Here is a 22,500-nt window from a genome sequence, read left to right as displayed (position 1 = left end):
CGTTAGCTTGGAATTAAAGTATCTTAGTACTACAAGTAAATTATTATTGCTTATAAAATAGTGCTTGTATTCATATTTCTTATCGGATAATAGCTTAACTTATATACTTGCCCCATATATCCTAGTGGAAAAAGGCGCCATCATGATAATGGATGGTTCAACCATTTTTTAATATATTCGGTGTTGTCTTGGAATTTAAGTATCCATGTATCATGCATGATTAACGTATTACCAGCCATATCATCTAAGTATGTATATTAACTTCGTTATATAAGGCTTCCTCTTCAGTTAAGTTAAGATGCAATTAATTAAACACTAGGCCTAACTCCTGAGCACTCTGTTCAACCATAAAATATTTTCATTATATGGGTCATTACTTAGTTTACATTGCAATTATGCAATGTATAATTAACGTATTTTATGCTATAATACAATCTTTGCCAAATTCGCTCCATGCGTTTCTGAAAAACGTAATAATTAAAACATCTTTGCCATTGTCAGTTATGTCTGGCTAGCAAAAAAACTCTCTCTCTCTCTCTCTCTCTCTCTCTCTCTCTCTCTCTCTCTCTCATTGTTAAGTGAAAAACACTTTTCATTTAACCGTGGTAACTTACTTAAATCAACTTGAAACTTATGTGCAGTCATGAACACACCGCAGTATTGCATATGAGGAAGTACGTAAACCGTTTATCTTGCACCCATTGTGGTACTGATGAATCCACTTAAAGAATGCACTTATATACTTATATATCGTATTGCATTTCCCTTAATTGTCCCCACCGTAAGCCAAGGCACGTAGTATCCGACGCTATTATGACACTATTGTATCGTAGAGTATTGTTATCTTAATTAAGCCACGACACGTAATATGATATCAATTTGTGGTTGCAATTTACTTTACCGGCCTTTGCAGTCATTTCCTGCGTTTGGCCTTCAAGAGCAGAATAGTTGACTCTATTTACCCGTTTTTGGCCTCAAGAATGGAGTATGTTATTCTACTAACTCATTTCTGTCTTCAAGAATGGATTATGTTACTCTATTTACCCCTTTCTAAGCCTTCAAGAATAAAGAATTCGGATCTGTTAACTCGTTATATGGTCTATGAAAATACAGCATGTTACTCTATATATGCTCCATTTTGTCCACAAGAATAGAGTAATTATCATTACCCTAAAATCTTCAAGAATAGAGAATTGACAGTAAATGCCACAATTTGTCCTCGGGAAGAGAGTTACCATTTACTCCTGATGGCAGAATAATATTTTCGATCAATTGTGTTTTTTAGGAGAAAATCGAGGTGTTTGTTGTCACTCTTTTTAGTCTCAAGTCAAGCCCAAGAATAAATGAGGTGTTGTTTCTTAGCCCGGTAAATTGTTTTGAGTCTAGTATTTTGAGTCTAGATTTTCCTGTGAAAATTGTACAGTTTGTTCCATGAAAATTGTACAGATTGTTCCAGGGCAACTGTATATTTGTTCTCTGTTATTTTAGTCTAGTTCGTTCCATAACAATTATACATTTCTTCACTGTTCTGAGTCTAGTTTATCCCGTGGATATTGTACATTTGTTCACTGTTATGGAATCATATTTTTGTACATTTGTTCACTGTTTGGAATCAAGTTAATCAAGTTTGTTCCATGGAAGTTGTACATTCGTTCATTTGAGTCCATTTCTGTTGACTTAGATGCATCATGAAGACTTCTCAAACATTATCCGAGTTTAAAATATAGAAGAAAAATCCCAAGAAACATCACAAAATTGTCTCTGTTAGACTGACAAAGGAAAATCTGTAATGTCTCACATGTCTATAGCACTTTTTAATATCGGAACGATCTTTACACACTTATGAATCTGTGAAATGAACGAATCATTGAAATGAATATTTTTTCCATGTTAAAATAGTTATTTATTCATCAAATTACATTTCAACAATACTCATCTGTTAGGCCTATGCAGAGTCTGTTAGGTCTATAGTCTTATAGGTTACTTTACAATATATCACAGGAAATTATTTACTTAAGAATCTACTACTTAATATTAACATAACATACTTATAGCAGTAAGTAGTGAATTACTAGAGACGCTCTTCTACTTACAATTGGCTGTTCATATCTTGCTTGGTCGTTAAGTCCAACTTGATGCTACACACTTTTCATACTAAAACAATACTGGTACTGCATTGCATTTTACTTTTTACAGAGTATGTCATTAAAAACAATGATATTTACAACCTAAATACATTAAGCATATAATGATAAAACAGTCTTAGTTTATGATCACGGTTGTAACGTTACGTCTCATAGCTTACCTGACAAATTATCACAGGGAAAAATGTTTCTTAATATTATCCAGAGGCTTGTGAAATCATAACAGGACTTTTATGAAGTAATATTATTCGGAGACTTATCAAACTAGAAAGTACTTATAAAAGTAAGGAAGAACCTAATCTATTTTCTCTGCTTGTACACTTACAAGAAGAATCTGGCACAAATAGGTCAGTTTATCTGGAAAAAAAAGAAAAAAGGATTAAGTGAAAAGTGATAGGCCTAGTTTTATAAAGTAATTCATGGCACAAATAAGTGAATTTATCCGTAAAAGAAAAAAGTGAAAAGTGATAGGTCTAGTTTGAAAAAGAAATTCATGGTACCAATAAGTGAATTTATCCGTAAAAGAAAAAAGTGAAAAGTGATAGGTCTAGTTTTATAAAGAAATTCATGGCACAAATAAGTGAATTTAATCGTAAAAGAAAAAAAGGGAAAAGTGATAGGCCTAGTTTTATAAAGAAATTAATGGCACAATTAACAAAAATAAAAGTGATCGGCCTAGTTTTATACAGTAATCAAAGTAATAATTGTTGATACCCAAATCTACTTAAAAGACTTCTTTCCAAAATCTTCAGAATAATAGGTTTATTCCAACTCACATTCATCCAACAAAATAAAAAATTGGAAAAAACACAAACATAGGCCTAGTCCAACTCAAAGTTTACCTCCCCACAAAAAAACTAAAAGAGTAACAAAACCCCATAGGCCTACTTCAACTCTCATTCTACCCTACAAAAATTTTTAAAAGATTGAAAAAACACAAACACAAATTCTAAAAGAAAATTACCAAAAAACACAAAACCCTAGGCCTAACTCACCCATGGCGTCATTGACGACCTTAAACTTGAGATGCTGGGTCAAGTAGTACACGATGAGGCCACAGAGAAACACCCCGGTGGCCACACCGATTTCTATAGGCCTCTGAATGACCGGAAACAAGGCCACGAAGATCGTTAGGCCTAGGAATAAGATTGGGAAACCCAACCACACCTTTTGGGAGAAATGTGTCAACGTTTAGCAGATTCTATAGACTAAGCTCACAAAGGTATGAGTATTTAACCGATGGAATTCGTTTTATTTCAAGAGTTTCAATAATTTCCGAATCCTCTCCCTCCTGGTCGTACCTTGATAGGCCTATGTCGATCTGGCTCCTTGTACCTGAGCCACAGGAGAGCCAGGACGCACAGGAAGTCCGTCAGGTTCCTGGTGAAAGATGTGTAGGCCAGTAGAGAACTCATTTCCGGCACGAGCAGCATAATGAGAGGAATTATGTCCTGAAATAGAGCCACAGTATAGGTAATGGGCCTAGAGAGAGAGAGAGAGAGAGAGAGAGAGAGAGAGAGAGAGAGATAAACACCGTCAGACACAGGAACAGAGAGAGAGAGGGAGAGACCAAAGAAAAGACAAAGAGGGAGGGAACAGAGATAGGACAGAGAACAGAGAGAGACACAGAGAGAGTCAGAGAGACGAGAGAGAGAGAGACAGTAGAGAGAGAGAGAGACAACACCGTAGAGAGAGGGAGAGACCAAGAAAAGAGACAGAGAGGGAGACAGAGAGAGAGACAGAGACAGAGAGAAAATAACAGAGAGAGAGAGAGAGAGAGGGGGAGACAGAGAGACAGAGACAGAGAAAATAACAGAGAGAGAGAGAGAGAGAGGAAACACCGTCAGACACAGGAATAGAGAGAGATGAATAAAAGAGACAGAGAGAGAGCCAGAGAGAAAATAAAAGAGATCAAGAGAGATCAAGAGAGAGAGAAATGCTCTCCAGAGAGAGGTGGGGGAAGAAAGGGAGAAAAACAGAGAGAGCGAAAAAGATAGAAACAGCCAGACACAGACAGACAGACAGAGCCCACAGGGACAGAGAGAGATCAAGAAGAGAGAGAGAGAGGTATATGATCTCCCACAACCAAACACCACATAGTACATACCACGCTGATAATGGCAGGGATGGGGGTAAACCTCTTCACATTGACCAGAGTCAGACACGACGGGAGCTGCCCTTCTCGGGCTCCTGCGAAGTGGAGACGTGACTGGGTGATGACATTGCCATTGCAGTTCCCGAAGGTGGAGCAGGCCACGAAGAGGGAGATGATCCACCCTAGGAAACCCAGCATCCTACTGCCGAAGGTCTGACGAAGGAGATGTATATATGTGATATATAAATTATAGTGTACGTATATATAGGTCTAGTTCAGGCTTTGGAATTGGGAATTAGCCTGATTGATCAAGTTTGACTGATATCTGAGTGGAATCTGGCTGAGATTTGACTGGAATCTGGCTGGAAATCTGGCAGAGATTTGACTGGAATCTGTATGAGATTTGACTGGAATCTGGCTGAGATTTGACTGGAATCTAACTGAGATTTGACTGGAATCTGGCTGAGATTTGAATGGAATCTGGTTGAGATCTGACTGGAATATGGCTGAGATCTGACTGGAATCTGGCTGAGATCTGACTGGAATCCGACTAATATTTGACTGGACTCTGGCTGAGATTTGACTGAAATCTGGCTGGAATCTGACTGGAATCTGGCTGAGATTTGAATGGAATTGGAAATCTGACTGAGATTTGACTGGAATCTGGCTATGATTTGACTGGAATTTGACCGGAATTTGGCTGAGATTTTACTGGAATCTGACCAGAATCTGCCTGGAATCTCCTAAAATCTGTTCTGAAATCTGTCCTACAAATTGCCTGTAATCTCAAAAATATGTCCCATAATCCTCCTAAAATCTGACTCAAACCTCCTAAATTATTTCCTAAAATTTGTTCTGAAATCTGACTTAAGTCTGACTGGAACCTGTTCAATAGTCTGACAAATCCTCACCACAGCCACGGCGCTGGAGGCCAGAATCTCCTCAGGAGTCAACACGACGAAGTAGGCGATGTTTGTCAGTGTGTATATGATGATGACAGTCCCCAGAGAGATTGCAATGGCCTTTGGAAAGTTCCTGGAAGGAAAAAGGTGGAAAAAATTACAAATATATGCAATTCTGTGACCCTATGGAAGGAAAAAAAAGTGAAAAAGTAAGTTCCTGTAAGGCAGAAAGTTGAAAAAATTGCAAATTTATGCAGTTCTGTGACCCTATGGAAGGAAAAAAAAGCGAAAAGGTAAGTTCCTGTATGTCAGAAAGTTGAGAAAAATTGCAAAGTTATGCAGTTCTGTGACCCTATTGAAGGGAAAAGGTAAATTCCTAGAAAGAACAGTATGGAAAAAATTACAAATGCATGTGATCCAATGGGGAAAAGATGGGGAAAAATTGGATATTTAAGCAGCCATGTGATCCAAGGGGGAAGAAAGGGTGACCCTATGGTTCTTGGGTATATTCCTGGTATGAAGAAGTATGAAAAAACGTCAAATTTATGCAGTTCTGTGTTCCTATGGCTCTTGGTAAGTCCTTGGAAGGAAGAAATATGACAAAAATGTCAAATTTATTCAGTTTTGTGACCCTTTGCTGAATTGCACAAATATTCATCTACACTTACAATGCAAAACTTATGTGAGATTATAAGTCACACAAAGGTACTAAGATAAAGCCACTAAAGAATCGAGGCACTTTACCTGAACGGGTCCTTTAATTCCTCGGTCAGTCCGTTTAAGCTGTTCCTGTAATAAAAATAAATGAATTAAACAATTTTAAGCTGTTCCTGTAGTCTAAACAAGAAGGATATTGAATTAAGTCACTTATTTGGAACACTTTCTCCAAGACTTCAAACTCTCCAAGTAATTGAATCACTTCTTTGCAAAGCTTTTCAAAGACCGTAAACTGATCCAGTAACTGAAACAGTTGTCTGGAACACTTTCAACACTCTGAACTCTAGTGAGATGAAGCAGATACTCTGAACCCTTTGTTTGAAGCTAGCTTTTCAACCATTTAAACTGTTCCTGTGCCTGCATCACTTACTTGGAACAGTATTTCAACAATTTAAACTGTTCCTGTAACTGTACCACTTACTTGGAACATTTTTGCCAATATTTCAAACTGTTCCTGTCACTACATCACTTACTTGGAACAGCTTTTCAACAATTTAAACTGTTCCTGTGACTGCATTACTTACTTGGAACAGCTTTTCAACTATTTAAACTGCTCCTGTGACTGTACCACTTACTTGGAACACTTTTCTCAATAGTTTGAATGTTCCTGTAAATGTATCACTTACTTGGAACAGCTTTTCAACAATTTAAACTTTTCCTGTGACTGTATCACTTACTTGGAACATTTTTGTCAATATTTCAAACTGTTCCTGTCACTACATCACTTACTTGGAACAGCTTTTCAACAATTTAAACTGTTCCTGTGACTGTACCACTTACTTGGAACACTTTTCTCAATAGTTTGAACTGTTCCTGTAACTGTATCACTTACTTAGAACAGCTTTTCAGCAATTCAAACTTTTCCTATGGCTGCATCACTTACTTGGAACACTTTTCTCAATAGTTTGAACTATTCCTGCAATACGAAAATGCAATGCCACAACTCACCATCCGCTGTAGGCGAAGAGCGTCGAGTAAAGAGCAGTCGCAATCGACGAAGGACTGTCCACAGTCCCTGCCATCAGATCCTGCAGGTTTTCAGTGTGTCCTGTAGCCAGATGATAGAATCCCGCGACGACTATGACCACCAAGGACGCTATTTTCAGGACGGCGAAGGAATCCTGGACCCTAGTTCCGAACTTGATTCCTGCGCAGTTGATGTAGGTTATGATGACTGGAATTGCATTCTTGGGTGAGTCTATGGTAGGCCTATTGATTCATTTCAGCGCCAAAACACAATATAGAGTATTGTCCCTTTTTAATGTGCTAAATATGATTATCATGTTAAAATCTATCATAAATCAACTGTTACCGAATGCTCACCGTCTTTTGCTTACATTTTAACGTTCGTTCAAATGGGATAGTACTAAACATGGACCCAGTTCGAGACTGGTTGTGGTACTATAGTAAATATTTACAGAAACATTAATCAGTAACCCATCAGTATCTATCATAAGGTTATAGTAACTTCGAACAATTAAACTAGATACAATATAAAGCACTATAGACACTAAAATTACTCGGATAACAAAGAATTAGATCGATATATCAAAGAAGAACCATGAGTCAAATTATTCGTTCCAGTTAGTCCTATATTTTATCATTTATTGATTTATCTATTTTATTTAGACCTATATTTTATCATTTATTGATTTATTTATTCATATAAAAGCAAATTAGTCTCATTCATTACCAAATTATCTATTTGTTAATCGATTTACTTATCTAAATTCAAACCACCCGCATCTTACACAGCAAAGCAGCAGCTATCAGCCTAACGGCGGCGTAGGGCGGCACCATGCAGCTCGGGAAAGTAGGCTGGAGGAGGTACGTAGCGAAGGTCAGGGCGTTGATCGACCTGGCACTGGGTCTCTGGATCGTTATGTGGATCCAGAGGATCAGGAATGCTGGTACTGGACCGAAGGCTTCCAGGACGTAGGCGTAGGCTCCGCCGCTCTTCGGAATCATCGTTCCTGGAAGAAGAAGAAGAAGAAGAAGAAGAAGAAGAAGAAGAAGAAGAAGAAGAAGAAGAAGAGGGAAATAAAGAAGAAGAGGAAGATGAGAGGTTTTGGTTGTCTCATAATCGCGTTGCGAGGCTGATGCTCTTTTAAAAATGTCTCTGATTTTCTTTTAGAGTTTTTTTTTATATGAAAAAGGTTTATTCTAAACCAGAGGTGGTTTAAAACTTTACATTAAATCAGGCCAAAATTAGCACAGCCAAATGATATTACAGCTAAAATAACATTGGTAAAACGTGGTGTTAAAATGGTTTATAGTTTTATCAAGATGTGTCGTGTGTTGTTGTCGAACTTCTCAAAGTTTTAGGTTACAAATAATAATTTGAATTATTTGCAAGGTCAAACTAGTATCAATTGTATAAAATGTGAAAACTTAGTAACAAAATAAATAATATTACATTAGGGGAAATTGGTAAATTGAATAGATAATAATAAACTTATGGTCACTAATACAATTGGGGTACAATGTGTAAAAAGATAAAAATCGACTGCAGCAAGTGGTCTAGTACTAACAAGTAAAAAAGTGTAAAGATATATAATATACTTAATTCAATACTCTGCCTTTTGTTTTATAGATTAAACTGCAGCATTTAGACCCAATAAAACCAGTAAACTAGACTCACCTAGCTCGGCATAGCACAGAGCACCAACGATGCTCATTAAACCAGTTCCCACCCACACGATCAGAGACATGCCGACGCTCCCGGTATTTCTGAGCACATTCCCAGGCGACACGAAGATCCCAGAACCAATAATGATTCCGATTATGATTCCAACTCCATTCCAGAGGCTTAATTCCTTCTTCAGGCCCACCAAGGGTGTGGAGGTGTCTGGTTGCGTCAGAACTTTCTTGGATGTCACTGTGGTGCCTTGAGAATCGACATTTTGTGGCTCTGAGCTAGGCCTACCATCTTTCCTTGGTGGCAAACTCGTCTGGTAGCTAGCAGATTTCTCTGTGTTGTCAAATGCTGGATTATCCATTTTATGTCTTTTCAGCAATGGCTGACGAAACGTCACCACAGAAATTGGTCGTTGAAAACGGTGTCTTGGTAATGTTTCTCTCAGCAAAGACAACGTTTATTTCCCAGCAGAGGAACTTGGGTTCATGTTATGGGCCAATATCTGGTGAAAAGATTGTGTTATTAGAATACATTTTCATTAGAATATGTTATTTATTCATTTATCTGTAATCAACAAGGCCTGCATATCCAAGGAGAGAGAGAGAGAGAGAGAGAAGCCCAGTACAGAGTAGCAGTTGTTTGTTGAGAAATGTAGGGCAATACGAGATTTTAGCACTAAGTTAGCGTGACCTTCGGAAAATTAAAAGCTTTACGGAAGAGGCGATGACAACGAAAAAGAAAAGTTTGAGAGAGAGAGAGACGAGAGAGAGAGAGAGAGAAGAGAGAGAGAGAGAGAGAGAGAGGGGGGGGGGGAGTTCAAATGACAATCTGCAATTCGCTCTGTGACAAGAATTGAGCCCTAAAACAGGAATAGAGTTAAGAAAAAGTAAATTTCCCGTGGGAACTTTTACGTAAAATCAGCCATTGTTCCCCTGATTCGAAGGAAAGGAGATGGATTACAAAACTCTCGCAATTACGTAATTATAGACCATACTATAGGAAAAGAATTTAGAGTACTGACATTGCAAAACTTTAGATCATAGGACTTACAGTTCCTATATGTTAGGCCTATTGTTGGAGTGAGTGATCCTATACCTTAAGGACAGAGACACAATTATAGCCCTATTATTTGTAGAACGAGAGGTGTGATCTGAATGCAAAGACTGGTTCGGTTTTCATCAACTGACCTTTGCGCCATCAAAACAAAGGATGTTTTCACTACACCCAACTTCACTCAGCCTTGGTTAACAGGATGGGTTTTCTAAACTCAATGTATAGTCATTTTTTTTCACATAGGCTTAAACACTAAGCTACAATCTCCATCTCTGTGGATCTCTACATTAAACATTATTATTTATTTTGTTTGTATGATAACAACTAGTTAGAATCCTAACTTGTCTTTGCAGTCTATCTTCAAAACTTCAATCAATGGATGTTTCTCTCTACATCAAACATCGCATAACCTTGACTCACAAGACGGGTTTAGTCTTTTTTATAGGCCCAGTACTAACTACAATCCTCATCTCTCTGCCTCTCTATATCAAACATTGCTAGTTATTATTTTTTTCTATAATAACTAATCATAATCCTCGCTCGTCTTTGTATTTCAACTTTAAAAACGCTTGAAAAATAAGAGATCACAATCGCTTAACTGTATAGTCCAAGCTGACCTGAATCTGGCCGGGAGAATGAATGCCGCCCTAGGGAACTCCTTACAGCAGACGACATCGGACGGAGAAATTTACTTCAGAGCTTTAAAGAAACTGGCGATTTAATTTTAAAATTAACCCAGAAATGAGTAAAAATTTATGTTATAATTTGTTTGAGGTCGGTTTGAAGAAAGTTATCTGCTCTTAGAGGCTTTAAATTATTGTCTTTATGGCATTGGAGGTTTGTAAAAATATATGAGTATTTGGGTGAGTTGCCATTTAGGATTGAATTCTAACAAAATGTTAAATATAAAAAGTACAAGGTTAAGCTATTAGGCAAAATTGTTAATTACAGTATCTATAGATTACCACTAAATGCATTGACAGTTAATACATCAAGTAATTGACAAAAAACATTAAATCATGTTAGAAATATACTTTTCATTTCGACTTTTCAAGGTTAAAACACACACAAAAATGTTAAAATAAGTCAAAACTAATAATAACATAAATACAGATTACCACTCGACACATTAACTGTTAATACAGCAAATAACTCACAAAAAAGCGACACTTTAACAGTCGGTTTCTCAAATAACACTCGCGCAAAAACGTGTTTAAAATGAATATCTCTCAGAGTGTCTCAAACAGAGTAGGCGCGCAACACCTGCCCTGGGGAACTGCCGAGAAGGCACTGAACCTTCTACTCTACATGTCTACCTTCTGCTTCTGCGAAGCTCAAGGTACAAACGGTTCTTTTTCACCTCTTCTTCTTCTTCTTCTTCTTCTTCTTCTTCTTCTTCTTCGCTCACGTGAAAACAAAACGTATTTAACATATTTAGATGGAAATGCAATAATGTCTCTCCCTCTAGGATCTGATAAAATCACGTATTTAGACAAAACCGACCCAAATTGTCCGCAACCTGGTCATATTTACGTATTGAGAGGAAAAATCAATACGTATTTACGAAACGCAGAGCATTATCAACTGCAATTCTGCCTATTTATCCTACAATAATTTGGATAATTCAGGTATTTAAAGAAAAAAAACAAGCGTAATATCAAGTCTAATTGTTTCAAAACAAGACGTATTTACGTATGTATGAAAGGACTTATTATTAATTCTGTCTCAAATAAAAATATATTTACTTATTTGCAAAACAGACTATGTTATCGTCTCTTAATTCTACTTATTTATCCAAGAATTCCAAAAAAACTCATAAAAACAAAAATAGATTTAAACCGGACATGTGTTTAAACTAAAAATAGATACAGAGCTAACACCTTATATACACACACATACACAAACCTACACACACACGTATACATACACAACATCAACAGCGCCAAAGGTTGTCTAATGAGGGTAGTACACCTGAGAACGTCGACATATATATATATATATATATATATATATATATATATATATATATATATATATATATATATATATATATATATATATACACACACATATATATAGTATATATATATATATAATACATATCCCTATATATATACCTATATAATAATACATATATATATATATATATGTATATATATATTATATATTTTTTATCTCTATATATATATACATATACATATCTATATACATATACATGATATACATATATATATATATCTATATATATATATATATCGATATATACATATATCTAATTATAAAAGGAGCCATTAAAAACAAACTGTCGAGAGAAGAGTACTATATTTCAGAGACTGCTGTCTCTCTCCTTCAGGTATATGAATGAGAAAAGTTTACAGAACAAAAGGGTAAAAGGTATTTATACCAAGAGATTCGTATACAAGTAAGCCAATTTAGGTCACCCCCACGTGATATCTTCCTTTAATCTTCTTAGCGTTGGTTGAATGAACACTGCGTCGACGATATCTGATATCCAATTCCCTTTTGAGATGTTCATTACCTGCTTGTCTTTTATTAAAGGCCGATTCCATCATTTGACTCTTGTACCGGCAGTTGCTGCTATAATTACACGTGACATATTCAGTTTATTCTATGGTTACGTTCATTTATATGGTTGAAAATAGCCGAGTTCTGTTGTCTATACCTAACTGACCGTTTGTGTTGTATTAATCTCTGGGGAAGTGATTTACCTGTAAATCCGATGTAAGATTGGTCACAGTCCTGGCATGGGATCTCATATACCAGAGTCTTTGGGAGATGTCTTTTGTTGGACGTTAATCAAGGATTTGGCTAAGGTATTTGGGTAGGTAAATGCAAAAGGGTTGGATTTCCCAAGGGTGTGAGTTACTCTCTTAATCGTCTCCAGGTGGGGAATTTTTATTTTATTGTTGGGTGTGTCTCTGGTCTTGTCTTTAGGGGGTCGGTAGAAATTACGTTTTGCTTTTGAATTGCTTTCTCAATTATATGGTCAGGATACTTTAAAGATGAAAGTTGCTTGCGAATTAGTTCAAATTCTTTTTCCAGAAATCTGGGGAACAAATTCGTAAGGCTCTTAAGAATAGGTTCTAGCTACACCTATCTTGATAGTATTGTCATGATAGCTAAAGTAGTGAATATATGAAAGTGAGAACGTTGGTTTTTCTGTATATGGTAAATTTGTATTCTGTCGTGTCTCTGATTATTAAAACATCAAGAAAAGGAATTTTGTTGTCTGTTTCCCATTCACTTTAAATTTGATGCTGGGCACTAATGCGTTTAATTTTGAGAGGAATTCATTAAAATTACCCCACTTATTTACCCAAAATGTTAGTATGTCATCCACGTATCTCATCCACATGTTTTTGGGTTTTATTGCATTTATTCCTGTAGTTTCAAAGTATTCCATGTACAGATTGGCTAAAATAGGACTTAAAGGACTACCCATACTCACCCGAATTTTTTGCTTGTAGAATGATTCCCCGAATGAAAATACGTTATTAGATGCACATAATTCAACTAACTTTATTATTTTGTCAAGTGCCAAAGGGAAATGATCTGAATAGGGGGATAATTTTTCCCTTAAAAACTGAAGAACGTCCTGTACTGGTACTTTTGTGAATAGGGAGTCTACGTCAAGGCTTAAAAGTTAATAATAACTAATAATAATAATAATAATAATAATAATAATAATAATAATAATAATAATAATAATAATATATATATATATATAGATATATATATATATATATATATATATATATATATAATATATATACGTATATGCAGAGACTCAAGGCGATACTCAAGTCAAAACTCAACACCGGAAAAGCCATAAACACACGGGCAGTGCCAATAATCGGATACAGCGCAGGATTAGTCGAATGGACGAAAGCAGAACTCCTCAGCATAGACCAGAAAACTAGGAAACATATGACAATAGACAAGCACTACACCCAAGAGCAAATACGGACAGACTATACATAACACGAAAGGAAGGAGGAGGGAGAGAACTACTAAACTAATTTAGAGGACTTGCGTCAACATCGAGAAATAGAGCACTGGGGCAATATCTGAAAAACCAGTGAAGACGAGTGGCTCAAGAGTGCATGGGAAGAAGGACTGATAAAAGTAGACGAAGACCCGATAATATACAGAAACAGGAGAATGACAAACAGAACAGGAATGGCATAACAAACCAATGCATGGACAATACATGAGACAGACTAAAGAACTAGCCAGCGATGACACTGGCAATGGCTACAGAGGGGAGAGCTCAAGAAGGAAACTGAAGGAATGATAACAGGCGGACAAGATCAGGCCCTAGAACCAGATATGTTCAAAGAACGATAGACGGAAATAACATCTCTCCCATATGTAGCAAGTGCAATACGAAATGAAACCATAAACACATAGCAAGCGATGTCCGGCACTTGCACAGAACCAGTACAAAAAGAGGCATGATTTCAGTGCAAAAGCCCTCCACTGGAGCCTGTGCAAGAAACATCAGCTACCTTGCAGTAATAAGTGGTACGAACACCAACCAGAAGGAGTGATAGAAAACGATCAGGCAAAGATCCTCTGGGACTATGGTATCAGAACGGATAGGGTGATACGTGCATATAGACCAGACATGACGTTGATTGACAAAATCAAGAAGAAAGTATCACTCATTGATGTCGCAATGCCATGGGACACTAGAGTTGAAGAGAAAGAAAGGGAAAAAAAATGGGATAAGTATCAGACCTGAAAATAGAAATAAGAAGGATAGAGATATGCCAGTGGAAATTGTACCAATAATCATAGGAACACTAGCGACATCCCAAGATCCCTGAAAAGGAATCTAGAAAAACTAGACGCTGAAGTAACTCCAGGACTCATGCAGAAGAGTGTGATCCTAGAAACGGCACACATAGTAAGAAAAGTGATGGACCCCTAAGGAGGCAGAAGACAACCCGGAACCCCACACTATAAATACCATCCAGCCAAATTGGAGGACTGTGATAGAGCAAAAAAAAAATAATAATAATAATAAAAGATGCATGACAGAGAATACAAGCCAATGTGATATATGATGAAATTGCAAATGTCATAGAATTTTGACCAAGATTCACCTGAGTAACAGGTCACATTACATGTAAAACTTATTGATAAGGTTGAAAATGATTGGTATCTGTCCGCCCTCAGATCTGAAAAATTGCTGAGGCTAGAGGGCTGCAAATTGGCATGTTGATCATCAACCCTCCAGTCATCAGACATAGCAAATTGCAGCCCTCTAGCCTCAGTAGTTTTTTTTATTTGCTTATTTAAGGTTGAAGTTACCCCTGATTGTGCGTCTGGCAGCGCCTTTTTTTTTATTGAGAATTAAACTGATGCAGATGTTCCAAAGTTATTATAGAATTGTCAATAATTTTTTTTTGTTTATCTTACTTTTTGAGAGGACCAGGAACTAATGGTAGATGATAAAATCCTAAAAAAAAAAGATATGACGCAGTTAGGAGAAAAATAATGAAGAAAAAAATAAATACAAACCAGCGAGGACACGCCACGGTGTCTCTCAATTATATTCTTAGCACAATAACATCTTGAAGTGGACGACAGCGCTGTCAAAATAACATAAAATAACATCAGATGAGAATTTTACTTCGACGCGACTGTCACGTAATGGGAGCCGGTTCTACCTAACCTGAAAAAAGAATCAATCCTGTGATCTTTATAAGTTCCAGAAGTACGATTTTGGCTAAATTCAAATTCAATCAAAACAACTGAGGCTAGAGGGCTGCAATTTGGTACGTTTAATGATTGGAGGGTGGACGATCAGCACGCCAATTTGCTGCCCTCTAGCCACAGTAGTTTTCAGATCTAACAGAGAAAGACGGCACAATAGTTTGCTTTCACAGAAAACTAATAAAAACCTTGGTTGATAATCCTGAATATTTTTTTAAGAGCTAATAAAAAAAAAACCAAGACTTTTGCCTGACAGAGAATGGATCCCCTAAAATGGGATGTAAAATTGAGGCCAGAGGTCATTCGCTTTGACCTGTGAGGTCACTCGGAGCTAAGAATATTGTTAAAGCAATAGTTAGAAACGAGAGAACATAAACGGATGGAGATACAGTCAAAGGAATGAAAAGGGTCGCAGCTAGTAGCCTAGGGGACGCCTCAAAGGACCTTAGGTAATACCTGTAGTACAGTCAAAGGAATGAAAAGGGTTGTAGTTTGGCATTACTGAAGGTTATTTAGTAATGCCTACGGAACTGGGACCTATTTATGATAATGTGCTTATTGGCTTAATTAGTTTTATGACCAATAGTCTGGGTATTTTGTTGTATAGGTTATAAGTATACTTTACTAATATCAAATGTTTTTCCTATAAATATACTCTGTTATTGTGTTATTCACATCAAATGAAATATACTGTATTATTATGCTACATCAGATAATTCTATTAAATACTTTAATAGCATTATCACAATTACCCTTATTCTTGTTTATACTCTTCTTGTTATCATCTAAGCTGTCTTGTTTATCGATTATTAACTATCTATCTTATACAGTGTATAAGAGAGATAGTGAATAATATAAACCACTAAATGTCCATCTCATTAATATATGATAAACTTGAATAAGTTATTCCATAACCTAGGTCACTTGTTCTTAAGTTTTCTGGTTCAAGAACACGAGAAACAGGTCTGTTTGAACTTTCACTCTCTTTCTCGTTTCTCTTTCTCTCTATTTATTCATCATTTTGATCATTTTCGTAAATATATATTAATTATCCATTCGTGAATGATTATATAAATTCATCTATTCGTTGGAGAGAGAGAGAGAGAGAGAGAGAGAGAGACCTTACTTACCTACAGACCTTACAGTTCGTTTGGGTTGCCCCAAGGTCCCTCAGTGTGCGCCTCTAATGTCTACCCAGAGAGTTGCTAGTACATCTTCCGGTATATTTTGCATCTTCCAATCTTGGATGGTCCTGGGATGCAGCTTAGATATTTGTCGAGCTTATTCTTAAACACATCTACGCTCACTCCTGATATACCTTCCTCACATGAGCTGGCAACGCATTGAATAGACGCTGCATTATCGATGCTGGTGCGTAGTGGATTAATGTCCTGTGTGCTTTCCTTATTTTTCATGGTATATTTGTTTGGGCACTATTAATCTACCTCTGCTTGCTCTTTCTGATATTTTTAGTTCCATGATATTTTCTGTTATTCCTTCTATCTGTTTCCATGCCTGAATTATCATGTAGCGTTCTCTCCTTTTCATGGACCATATTATCGTTTTAAGGATTGTAGTCTAACTTCCAGTAGTCTAGGTCTTAACTTCTTCTATTCTAGCTGTAAAGGACCTTTGTACACTCTCTATTTGTGCAATATCCTTTTGATAGTGTGGGTACCATATCATATTGCAATATTCAAGTGGACTACGAACATAGTTTTATAAAGCATAATCATGTGTTCAGCTTTCTTGTTTTGAAGTGCCGTAACAACATTCCCATTTTTGCTTACATTTTGCTAACAGAATTGCTATTTGATCATTGCATAACATGTTCCTATTCATCATCACACCAAGGTCTTTACTGCTTCCTCCTTATTTGTGATTGTCTCAATTATTAGGTCCCCTATATGCATATAGCTTTCCTTCTCTGTCCATAATTTATTGATTCAAATTTATCAGAGTTAAATACCATCCTATTTTCCTCTGCCCAATCATATACTTTGTTAAGGTCTCTTTGTAGAGCGTTCCTATCTTCATCACAAGTTAATTTCTCTACTTATTCTTGTGTCATCACGAAACTACTCACTACCGAATCCTTAACATTACTGTCTATGTCTTCAATCATAATAACAAACATATTGCAGCTAGCACCGTATTTTGTGGCACACCGGATATTACCTTGGTTTCATCCGATTTCTCATCGTTTGCAATAACTATCTGTTTTCTGTTGTGTAAAAATTTCTTTTAACCATCTTCCTACTTTATCTACGATATTGTGTTTTCTAATTTTCTTTGAATATATTATGGTCTACTTTGTCAAAAGCTTTTGCAAAGTCTAGATAAACCACATCTGTTTCATTTCCGCTTTTCAATATTTTGAATATGTTCTCACGGTGGACTAACAGTTGGGTTTGTGTACTTTTTCCGGGTACGAAACCGTGTTTGTCCTATATAAACAAATTATTTTTTATTAAATGTTTCATAATATTTTTCTTCATTACCCTTTTCATACACTTTCATAATATGTGATGTTAGACTCACAGGCCTATAATACTTGCCTCTAGTCTTGATCCACTTTTGAAAGTAGGGGTGATATATGCTAATTTGTGCTCATCATAAATGCCTTGCCTGTATCTACACTTTGTCTTAATAATATTGCAAGTGGCTTTGCGATAGATGAACTACTTTCTTTAACAAAATAGCAGGGACTCCATCCGGCCCTGCAAGCAGCTCCATTTTTAATTTCATAATTGCCTGCACAATATCAGCTTCATTAATTTCTATGTCAGCTAAATATTCACTATTTTCGTCCCTTACTTCTATATCATTATCTTCATTATCTATTCTAGGGGTGAATTCTCTATATCGTTCTGCCAGTATGTTGCAAATTTCCTTTTTTTTCATTCGTTAATCTCCCTTCAATTCTCAGAGGGCCTATTTCTATTCTTCTTTTTATTCATCTTCTTCGCATATGAGTATAATAGTTTGGGTTTTGCTTGATATTTAATAGGGTTTTTTCTTCCAATTCCCGTTTTTTTTCATTTCTTTTGATTGTATAATCTTTTGTTCTGCATTTTCTATCTTACTTTTTAGTTCTATAACTTTCCATGCATTTTTTTCTTTTGCAAGACCTTTTTTCCACTTTCTGATTTTCTGGAACAAGATCCTTCTGTCTCTTGGTATGCATGAATGATGTTTACTTTTCTTCTTCGGTATATATTTATCCACTATTTTCTCCAATATTTTATATAAATCTCCGTATTTACCCTTATGTCATCACTTACGAAAATGTTATCCCAATCTTTGTTTAATTCTTCCATTAATTTCTGACCATTTTATATTTTTACTGTAGAAGTTGTATTTTCCATATCCTTCCCACTTTTTCATTTCTTGCTTATCTCTATTTTTCACTTGCTTTGGAATGAACTGTTAAGTCTATGACATTATGGTCTGAAAATACTCGCATTATATATTATTTCTTTAACATAATTCATCTCGTTCACAAATACTAGGTCAAAAGTATTTTCCTTTCTTGTTGGGCAGGTGATTTATTTGTTGAATGTTGTATTCTAGTAGCATATCTAATAGCTTTTCAAATTGCCTCTTATCTTCGCACTACTATTACTCTCTTTTTATAGTATAAGTACATCCACAATCTCCTATTCGTTCTTTCCATTCTACGAAAGGAAAGTTGAAGTCACCAGATAGGAGAATAGTCCAGTCCTTGTGAGTTTCTACATATATCATCCAATTTTTCAATTATTAAGTCAAACTCTTTAGTATTAGGAGGTCTATATATTACTATGTTCATTAATTTTTCAGATTCAAATTCTACCGCTATTAGTTCACATTCGAGTTACTATATTTCTCATATATTTTTCCTTGTTTTTGTCTTTCCCATATAATTGCGGTTCCCCCTTGATTCCTATTTTTTCTATCTGATCTATAAGTTGGAAAACCCACTTTTATTGATCATCATTCCCAGTCTCTGGGGAATACCAGGTTTCACTTATATTCATTATATCTATTTTCTTTTCATTTTGGGTTAGCTTCTAAGTACTCTATTTTTCTTTTTGAGTTACTCGTAACTAAACCCTGCGCATTCATCACTATGATGGTTTGCGTGTTTTCTCCTTCATTAATAATGGTATTAATAAGGATTTTCCCATGTCTCTTTCCTGTTCTGGTATGTTGTTCTCTTTTTTTCATTTCCAGAAATTCTGACATTAAAAAATCCAACTTTTCCATAATATTGATCTTCCTTCATCATAATTATTCATTTTGTGTCTGAATCTGCAATTTTCTCCGTTTCTGCAATATCCTCTTGCATAATAAATACAGTTATTATCTCTTGAGTAGAATTTCGGAGCTGATGCTTTGAAATTTTTTGCTGACACCTCTGCATATCTCATTGGTTGGGTTTGCTTTTCTCTTGTACCTGATATTCTTGATTTCTCTCTTTATTTGTTTCTTTCTATTTTGGATTTATTACTTGGTTGGTTATTTATTTGATTATGATTCATGGCTACAGGGTGCATATATTTGCATTTTTTGTCGAACTTACATCTTTTCCTTCTTTTAGGATTTGACATATTTTGGATGCAGATCTCTGCAATCATCCCCATAGCCATCTAGGTATGCACATTTACCATATTTCATAGTTTGACATACCTTAGGATGTTTGTAGTAACATCTTTCTCCAAATCTGCAATTCCCTCTTTTCAAAAAGGTTGCAGATTTTGTCTTTCTTGTCTATTTTTTTTTCTTCGTTTCCCGTCATTGTACTCATACAATAAAGGTTTTATTAATAACGGTACTTATATCAGTCGGAATATTATAACAAGACACATGAGAGAGAGAGAGAGAGAGAGAGAGAGATTTATCTAATCGTATGTATGTCCTGTTGCCACACATTATAATAAGGAGTTTGTGCTCCTGGCTCGTGTTCAGCTGACGAGAGAGAGAGAGAGAGAGAGAGAGAGAGAGAGAGAGAGAGAGAGAGTTGCTGGGCAAGTTCTCTCTCTCCATTCGCCGTTCCCTCTGGGTATCAAGGGTAAAGCTAGACCTTGAAAACATTGCTGATTTTTTTGCGAATGTTCACATTTTCATTTCAGATTCAATCGTCTATTTTCCCCGTCAGTTTTTTGTCATTCTTTGGCATAATTAGACCAATTACCGACATAACTACTGACTAATAATCAACAGAAAGCATAAATCTTGATATCAATCGAGCCTAGCACCAATCACCAGTCCTCCTCGCTACGACAAACTGGAAAATTGTCCAGCCATATTCCAGGAAAGATGACATTGCAGCCGATGCAAACTCCCCGTTTTCTGTTTCATGGTAGAAAACGAAACGTCGTTGTGCGTGACGACTCTAGGAAGAAGAGTCGATCATAAGGTGGTTGCTGGGCCTGTGGATCGGACGAATTTCACCTTCAGGGCCCAAATGAAAGTTTTCTCTGGGAGTTCCTGCACACTCCTCGGAGCCAGATTGCACGGTAGTAGGCTTGCTCCTCTAGTCCCTTCCGAACGGTTGTTTACTAGTGAGTTTACCGTTACCAGAAGCCATATGTGATTTAACCGTTTGTGGCTATTACTGTTTTTAGAAGCTATTTGTGATTTAACCGTTTGTGCTGTTATAGTATTAACTGTTTAGAAAGCTATAGTGATTAACTGTGTAGAAGCTAAGTGACAAAAACGGGTTGGTGGCTGTTACGAGTCTTTTAACTGTTTTTAGAAGCTATAAGTGATTTAGCTGTTTGTGGCTGTTACATGTCAGCCAGCTGTTTTTAGAAGCTATATGTGATTTAGCTGTTTGTGGTGTTACGAGTCTGTGAACTGTTTTTATAAGCTATATGTGATTTAACTGTTTGTGGCTGTTACGAGTCAGTTAACTGTTTTTAAAAGCTACAAAAGCTATTTGTGATTTAACTGTTTGTGGCTGTTGCAAGTTGGTTAACAGTTTTTAGAAGTTGCTGAAGCTATTATGTGATTTAACTGTTTATGACTGTTATGAGTCGATTTAACTGTCTTTAAAAGCTACTGAAGCTATATGTGATTTAGCTGTTTGCTGCTGTTATGATTCGATTAACTGTTTATAGAAGCCATAAGTGATTTAACTGTTTGTGGCTGTTACAAGTCAGTTAACTGTTTTTAAAAGCTACAGAAGCTATTATGTGATTTAGCTGTTTGCTGCTGTTACGATTCGATTAACTGTTTATAGAAGCCATATGTGATTTAACCATTTGTGGCTGTTACTGTTTTTAGAAGCTATTTGTGATTTAACTGTGTATGGCTGTTACGAGTCAGTTAACTATTTCTAGAAGCTGCTGAAGCTATTATGTGATTTAACTGTTTATGGCTGCTACAAGTCGATTAACAGCTTTAGAAGCTATTTGTGATTTGACTGTTTGTGGCTGTTACGAGTCAATTAACTGTTTTTAGAAGCCATATGTGATTAAATTGTTTGTGGCTGTTACGAGTCGGTTAACTGTTTTTAGAAGCTATTTGTGATTTAGCTGTTTGTGGCTGTTACGAGTCGGTTAACTGTTTTTAAAAGCTACAGAAGCTACTATGTGATTTAGCTGTTTGTGGCTTTTGGAAGCTATTAGTGAGTGAACTGTTTTACTGTGTTTAAGTTGACTGTCTTTAGAAGCTACGAGTGCACTAACTGTTCCCAGAAGCTACAGAAGCTACATGTGTTTTAGCTGTTAGCAAAAGCTACGAGTGAGTTACCTGTGTCAGACTCTACAGAAGTTACAAGTCACTCAGAGACTACGAGTGACTTAACTGTTCTTTGGAAGCTTAGTATAATCTGAGATCAGAAATGCTCAAGAAATATTAGGCATTTAAGGCACTTGTACCTTTAAATCTGCCGAATCTATCCTTATCTTAGATAGATCTTAATATCTAGTAATTCTAGTTTAGATTAGATATACGGTGCAAATGTTGAGGAAAAAAATATTTTATTGAACTTGGCTTGTGCTTTGAAAACAACAGTGATTATAATATAATGGATCATATATACAAGATGTTGATTACCATAGATTCAATCTACCAGCGTAGGAGAGAGAGACAGAGAGACAGAGAGACAGAGAGAGATAGATAGAGAGGAATGACCAACAACTGTTTTATGGCGTGTACTTCCTTGCAGCAATGCTGCTCGCTCAGCTTTGCAGCAATATTTTACAACGGAAGGCTAGTCAT

At 36.2% G+C, this 22,500-nt stretch overlaps 2 protein-coding genes across 4 annotated transcripts in view; one reads left to right on the top strand and one right to left on the bottom strand.

Annotated features, from left to right (window-relative positions):
- Positions 1-1,877: 1,877 nt before the first annotated feature.
- Positions 1,878-10,869, bottom strand: LOC135211930 (Y+L amino acid transporter 2-like). The gene is made up of 10 exons (XM_064245169.1): positions 10,707-10,869; positions 8,500-8,998; positions 7,610-7,831; positions 6,807-7,032; positions 5,886-5,930; positions 5,151-5,274; positions 4,252-4,452; positions 3,446-3,595; positions 3,140-3,311; positions 1,878-2,501 (listed from the first exon to the last, which is right to left on the bottom strand). Exons 2-10 carry the CDS (start codon positions 8,855-8,857, stop codon positions 2,440-2,442), a joined length of 1,560 nt encoding a protein of 519 aa, XP_064101239.1. The 5' UTR covers positions 8,858-8,998; positions 10,707-10,869; the 3' UTR covers positions 1,878-2,439.
- Positions 10,870-20,645: 9,776 nt separating this feature from the next.
- Positions 20,646-22,500, top strand: part of LOC135211928 (Y+L amino acid transporter 2-like) — a 16,052-nt gene continuing 14,197 nt past the window's right edge. The window contains exon 1 of one of the 3 annotated variants that reach the window (XM_064245167.1): positions 20,646-20,792. The gene's annotated coding sequence lies outside the window, so the exon portion shown is untranslated. The other 2 variants (XM_064245166.1, XM_064245168.1) reach the window with 2 other exon arrangements.

Source organism: Macrobrachium nipponense, chromosome 40 (assembly GCF_015104395.2).
Source record: "Macrobrachium nipponense isolate FS-2020 chromosome 40, ASM1510439v2, whole genome shotgun sequence".
In the NCBI taxonomy this organism is placed as follows: Eukaryota; Metazoa; Arthropoda; class Malacostraca; order Decapoda; family Palaemonidae; genus Macrobrachium; species Macrobrachium nipponense.
Note: the sequence above shows the minus strand (reverse complement) of the source record. Positions and strands in the feature narration are given on the sequence as shown.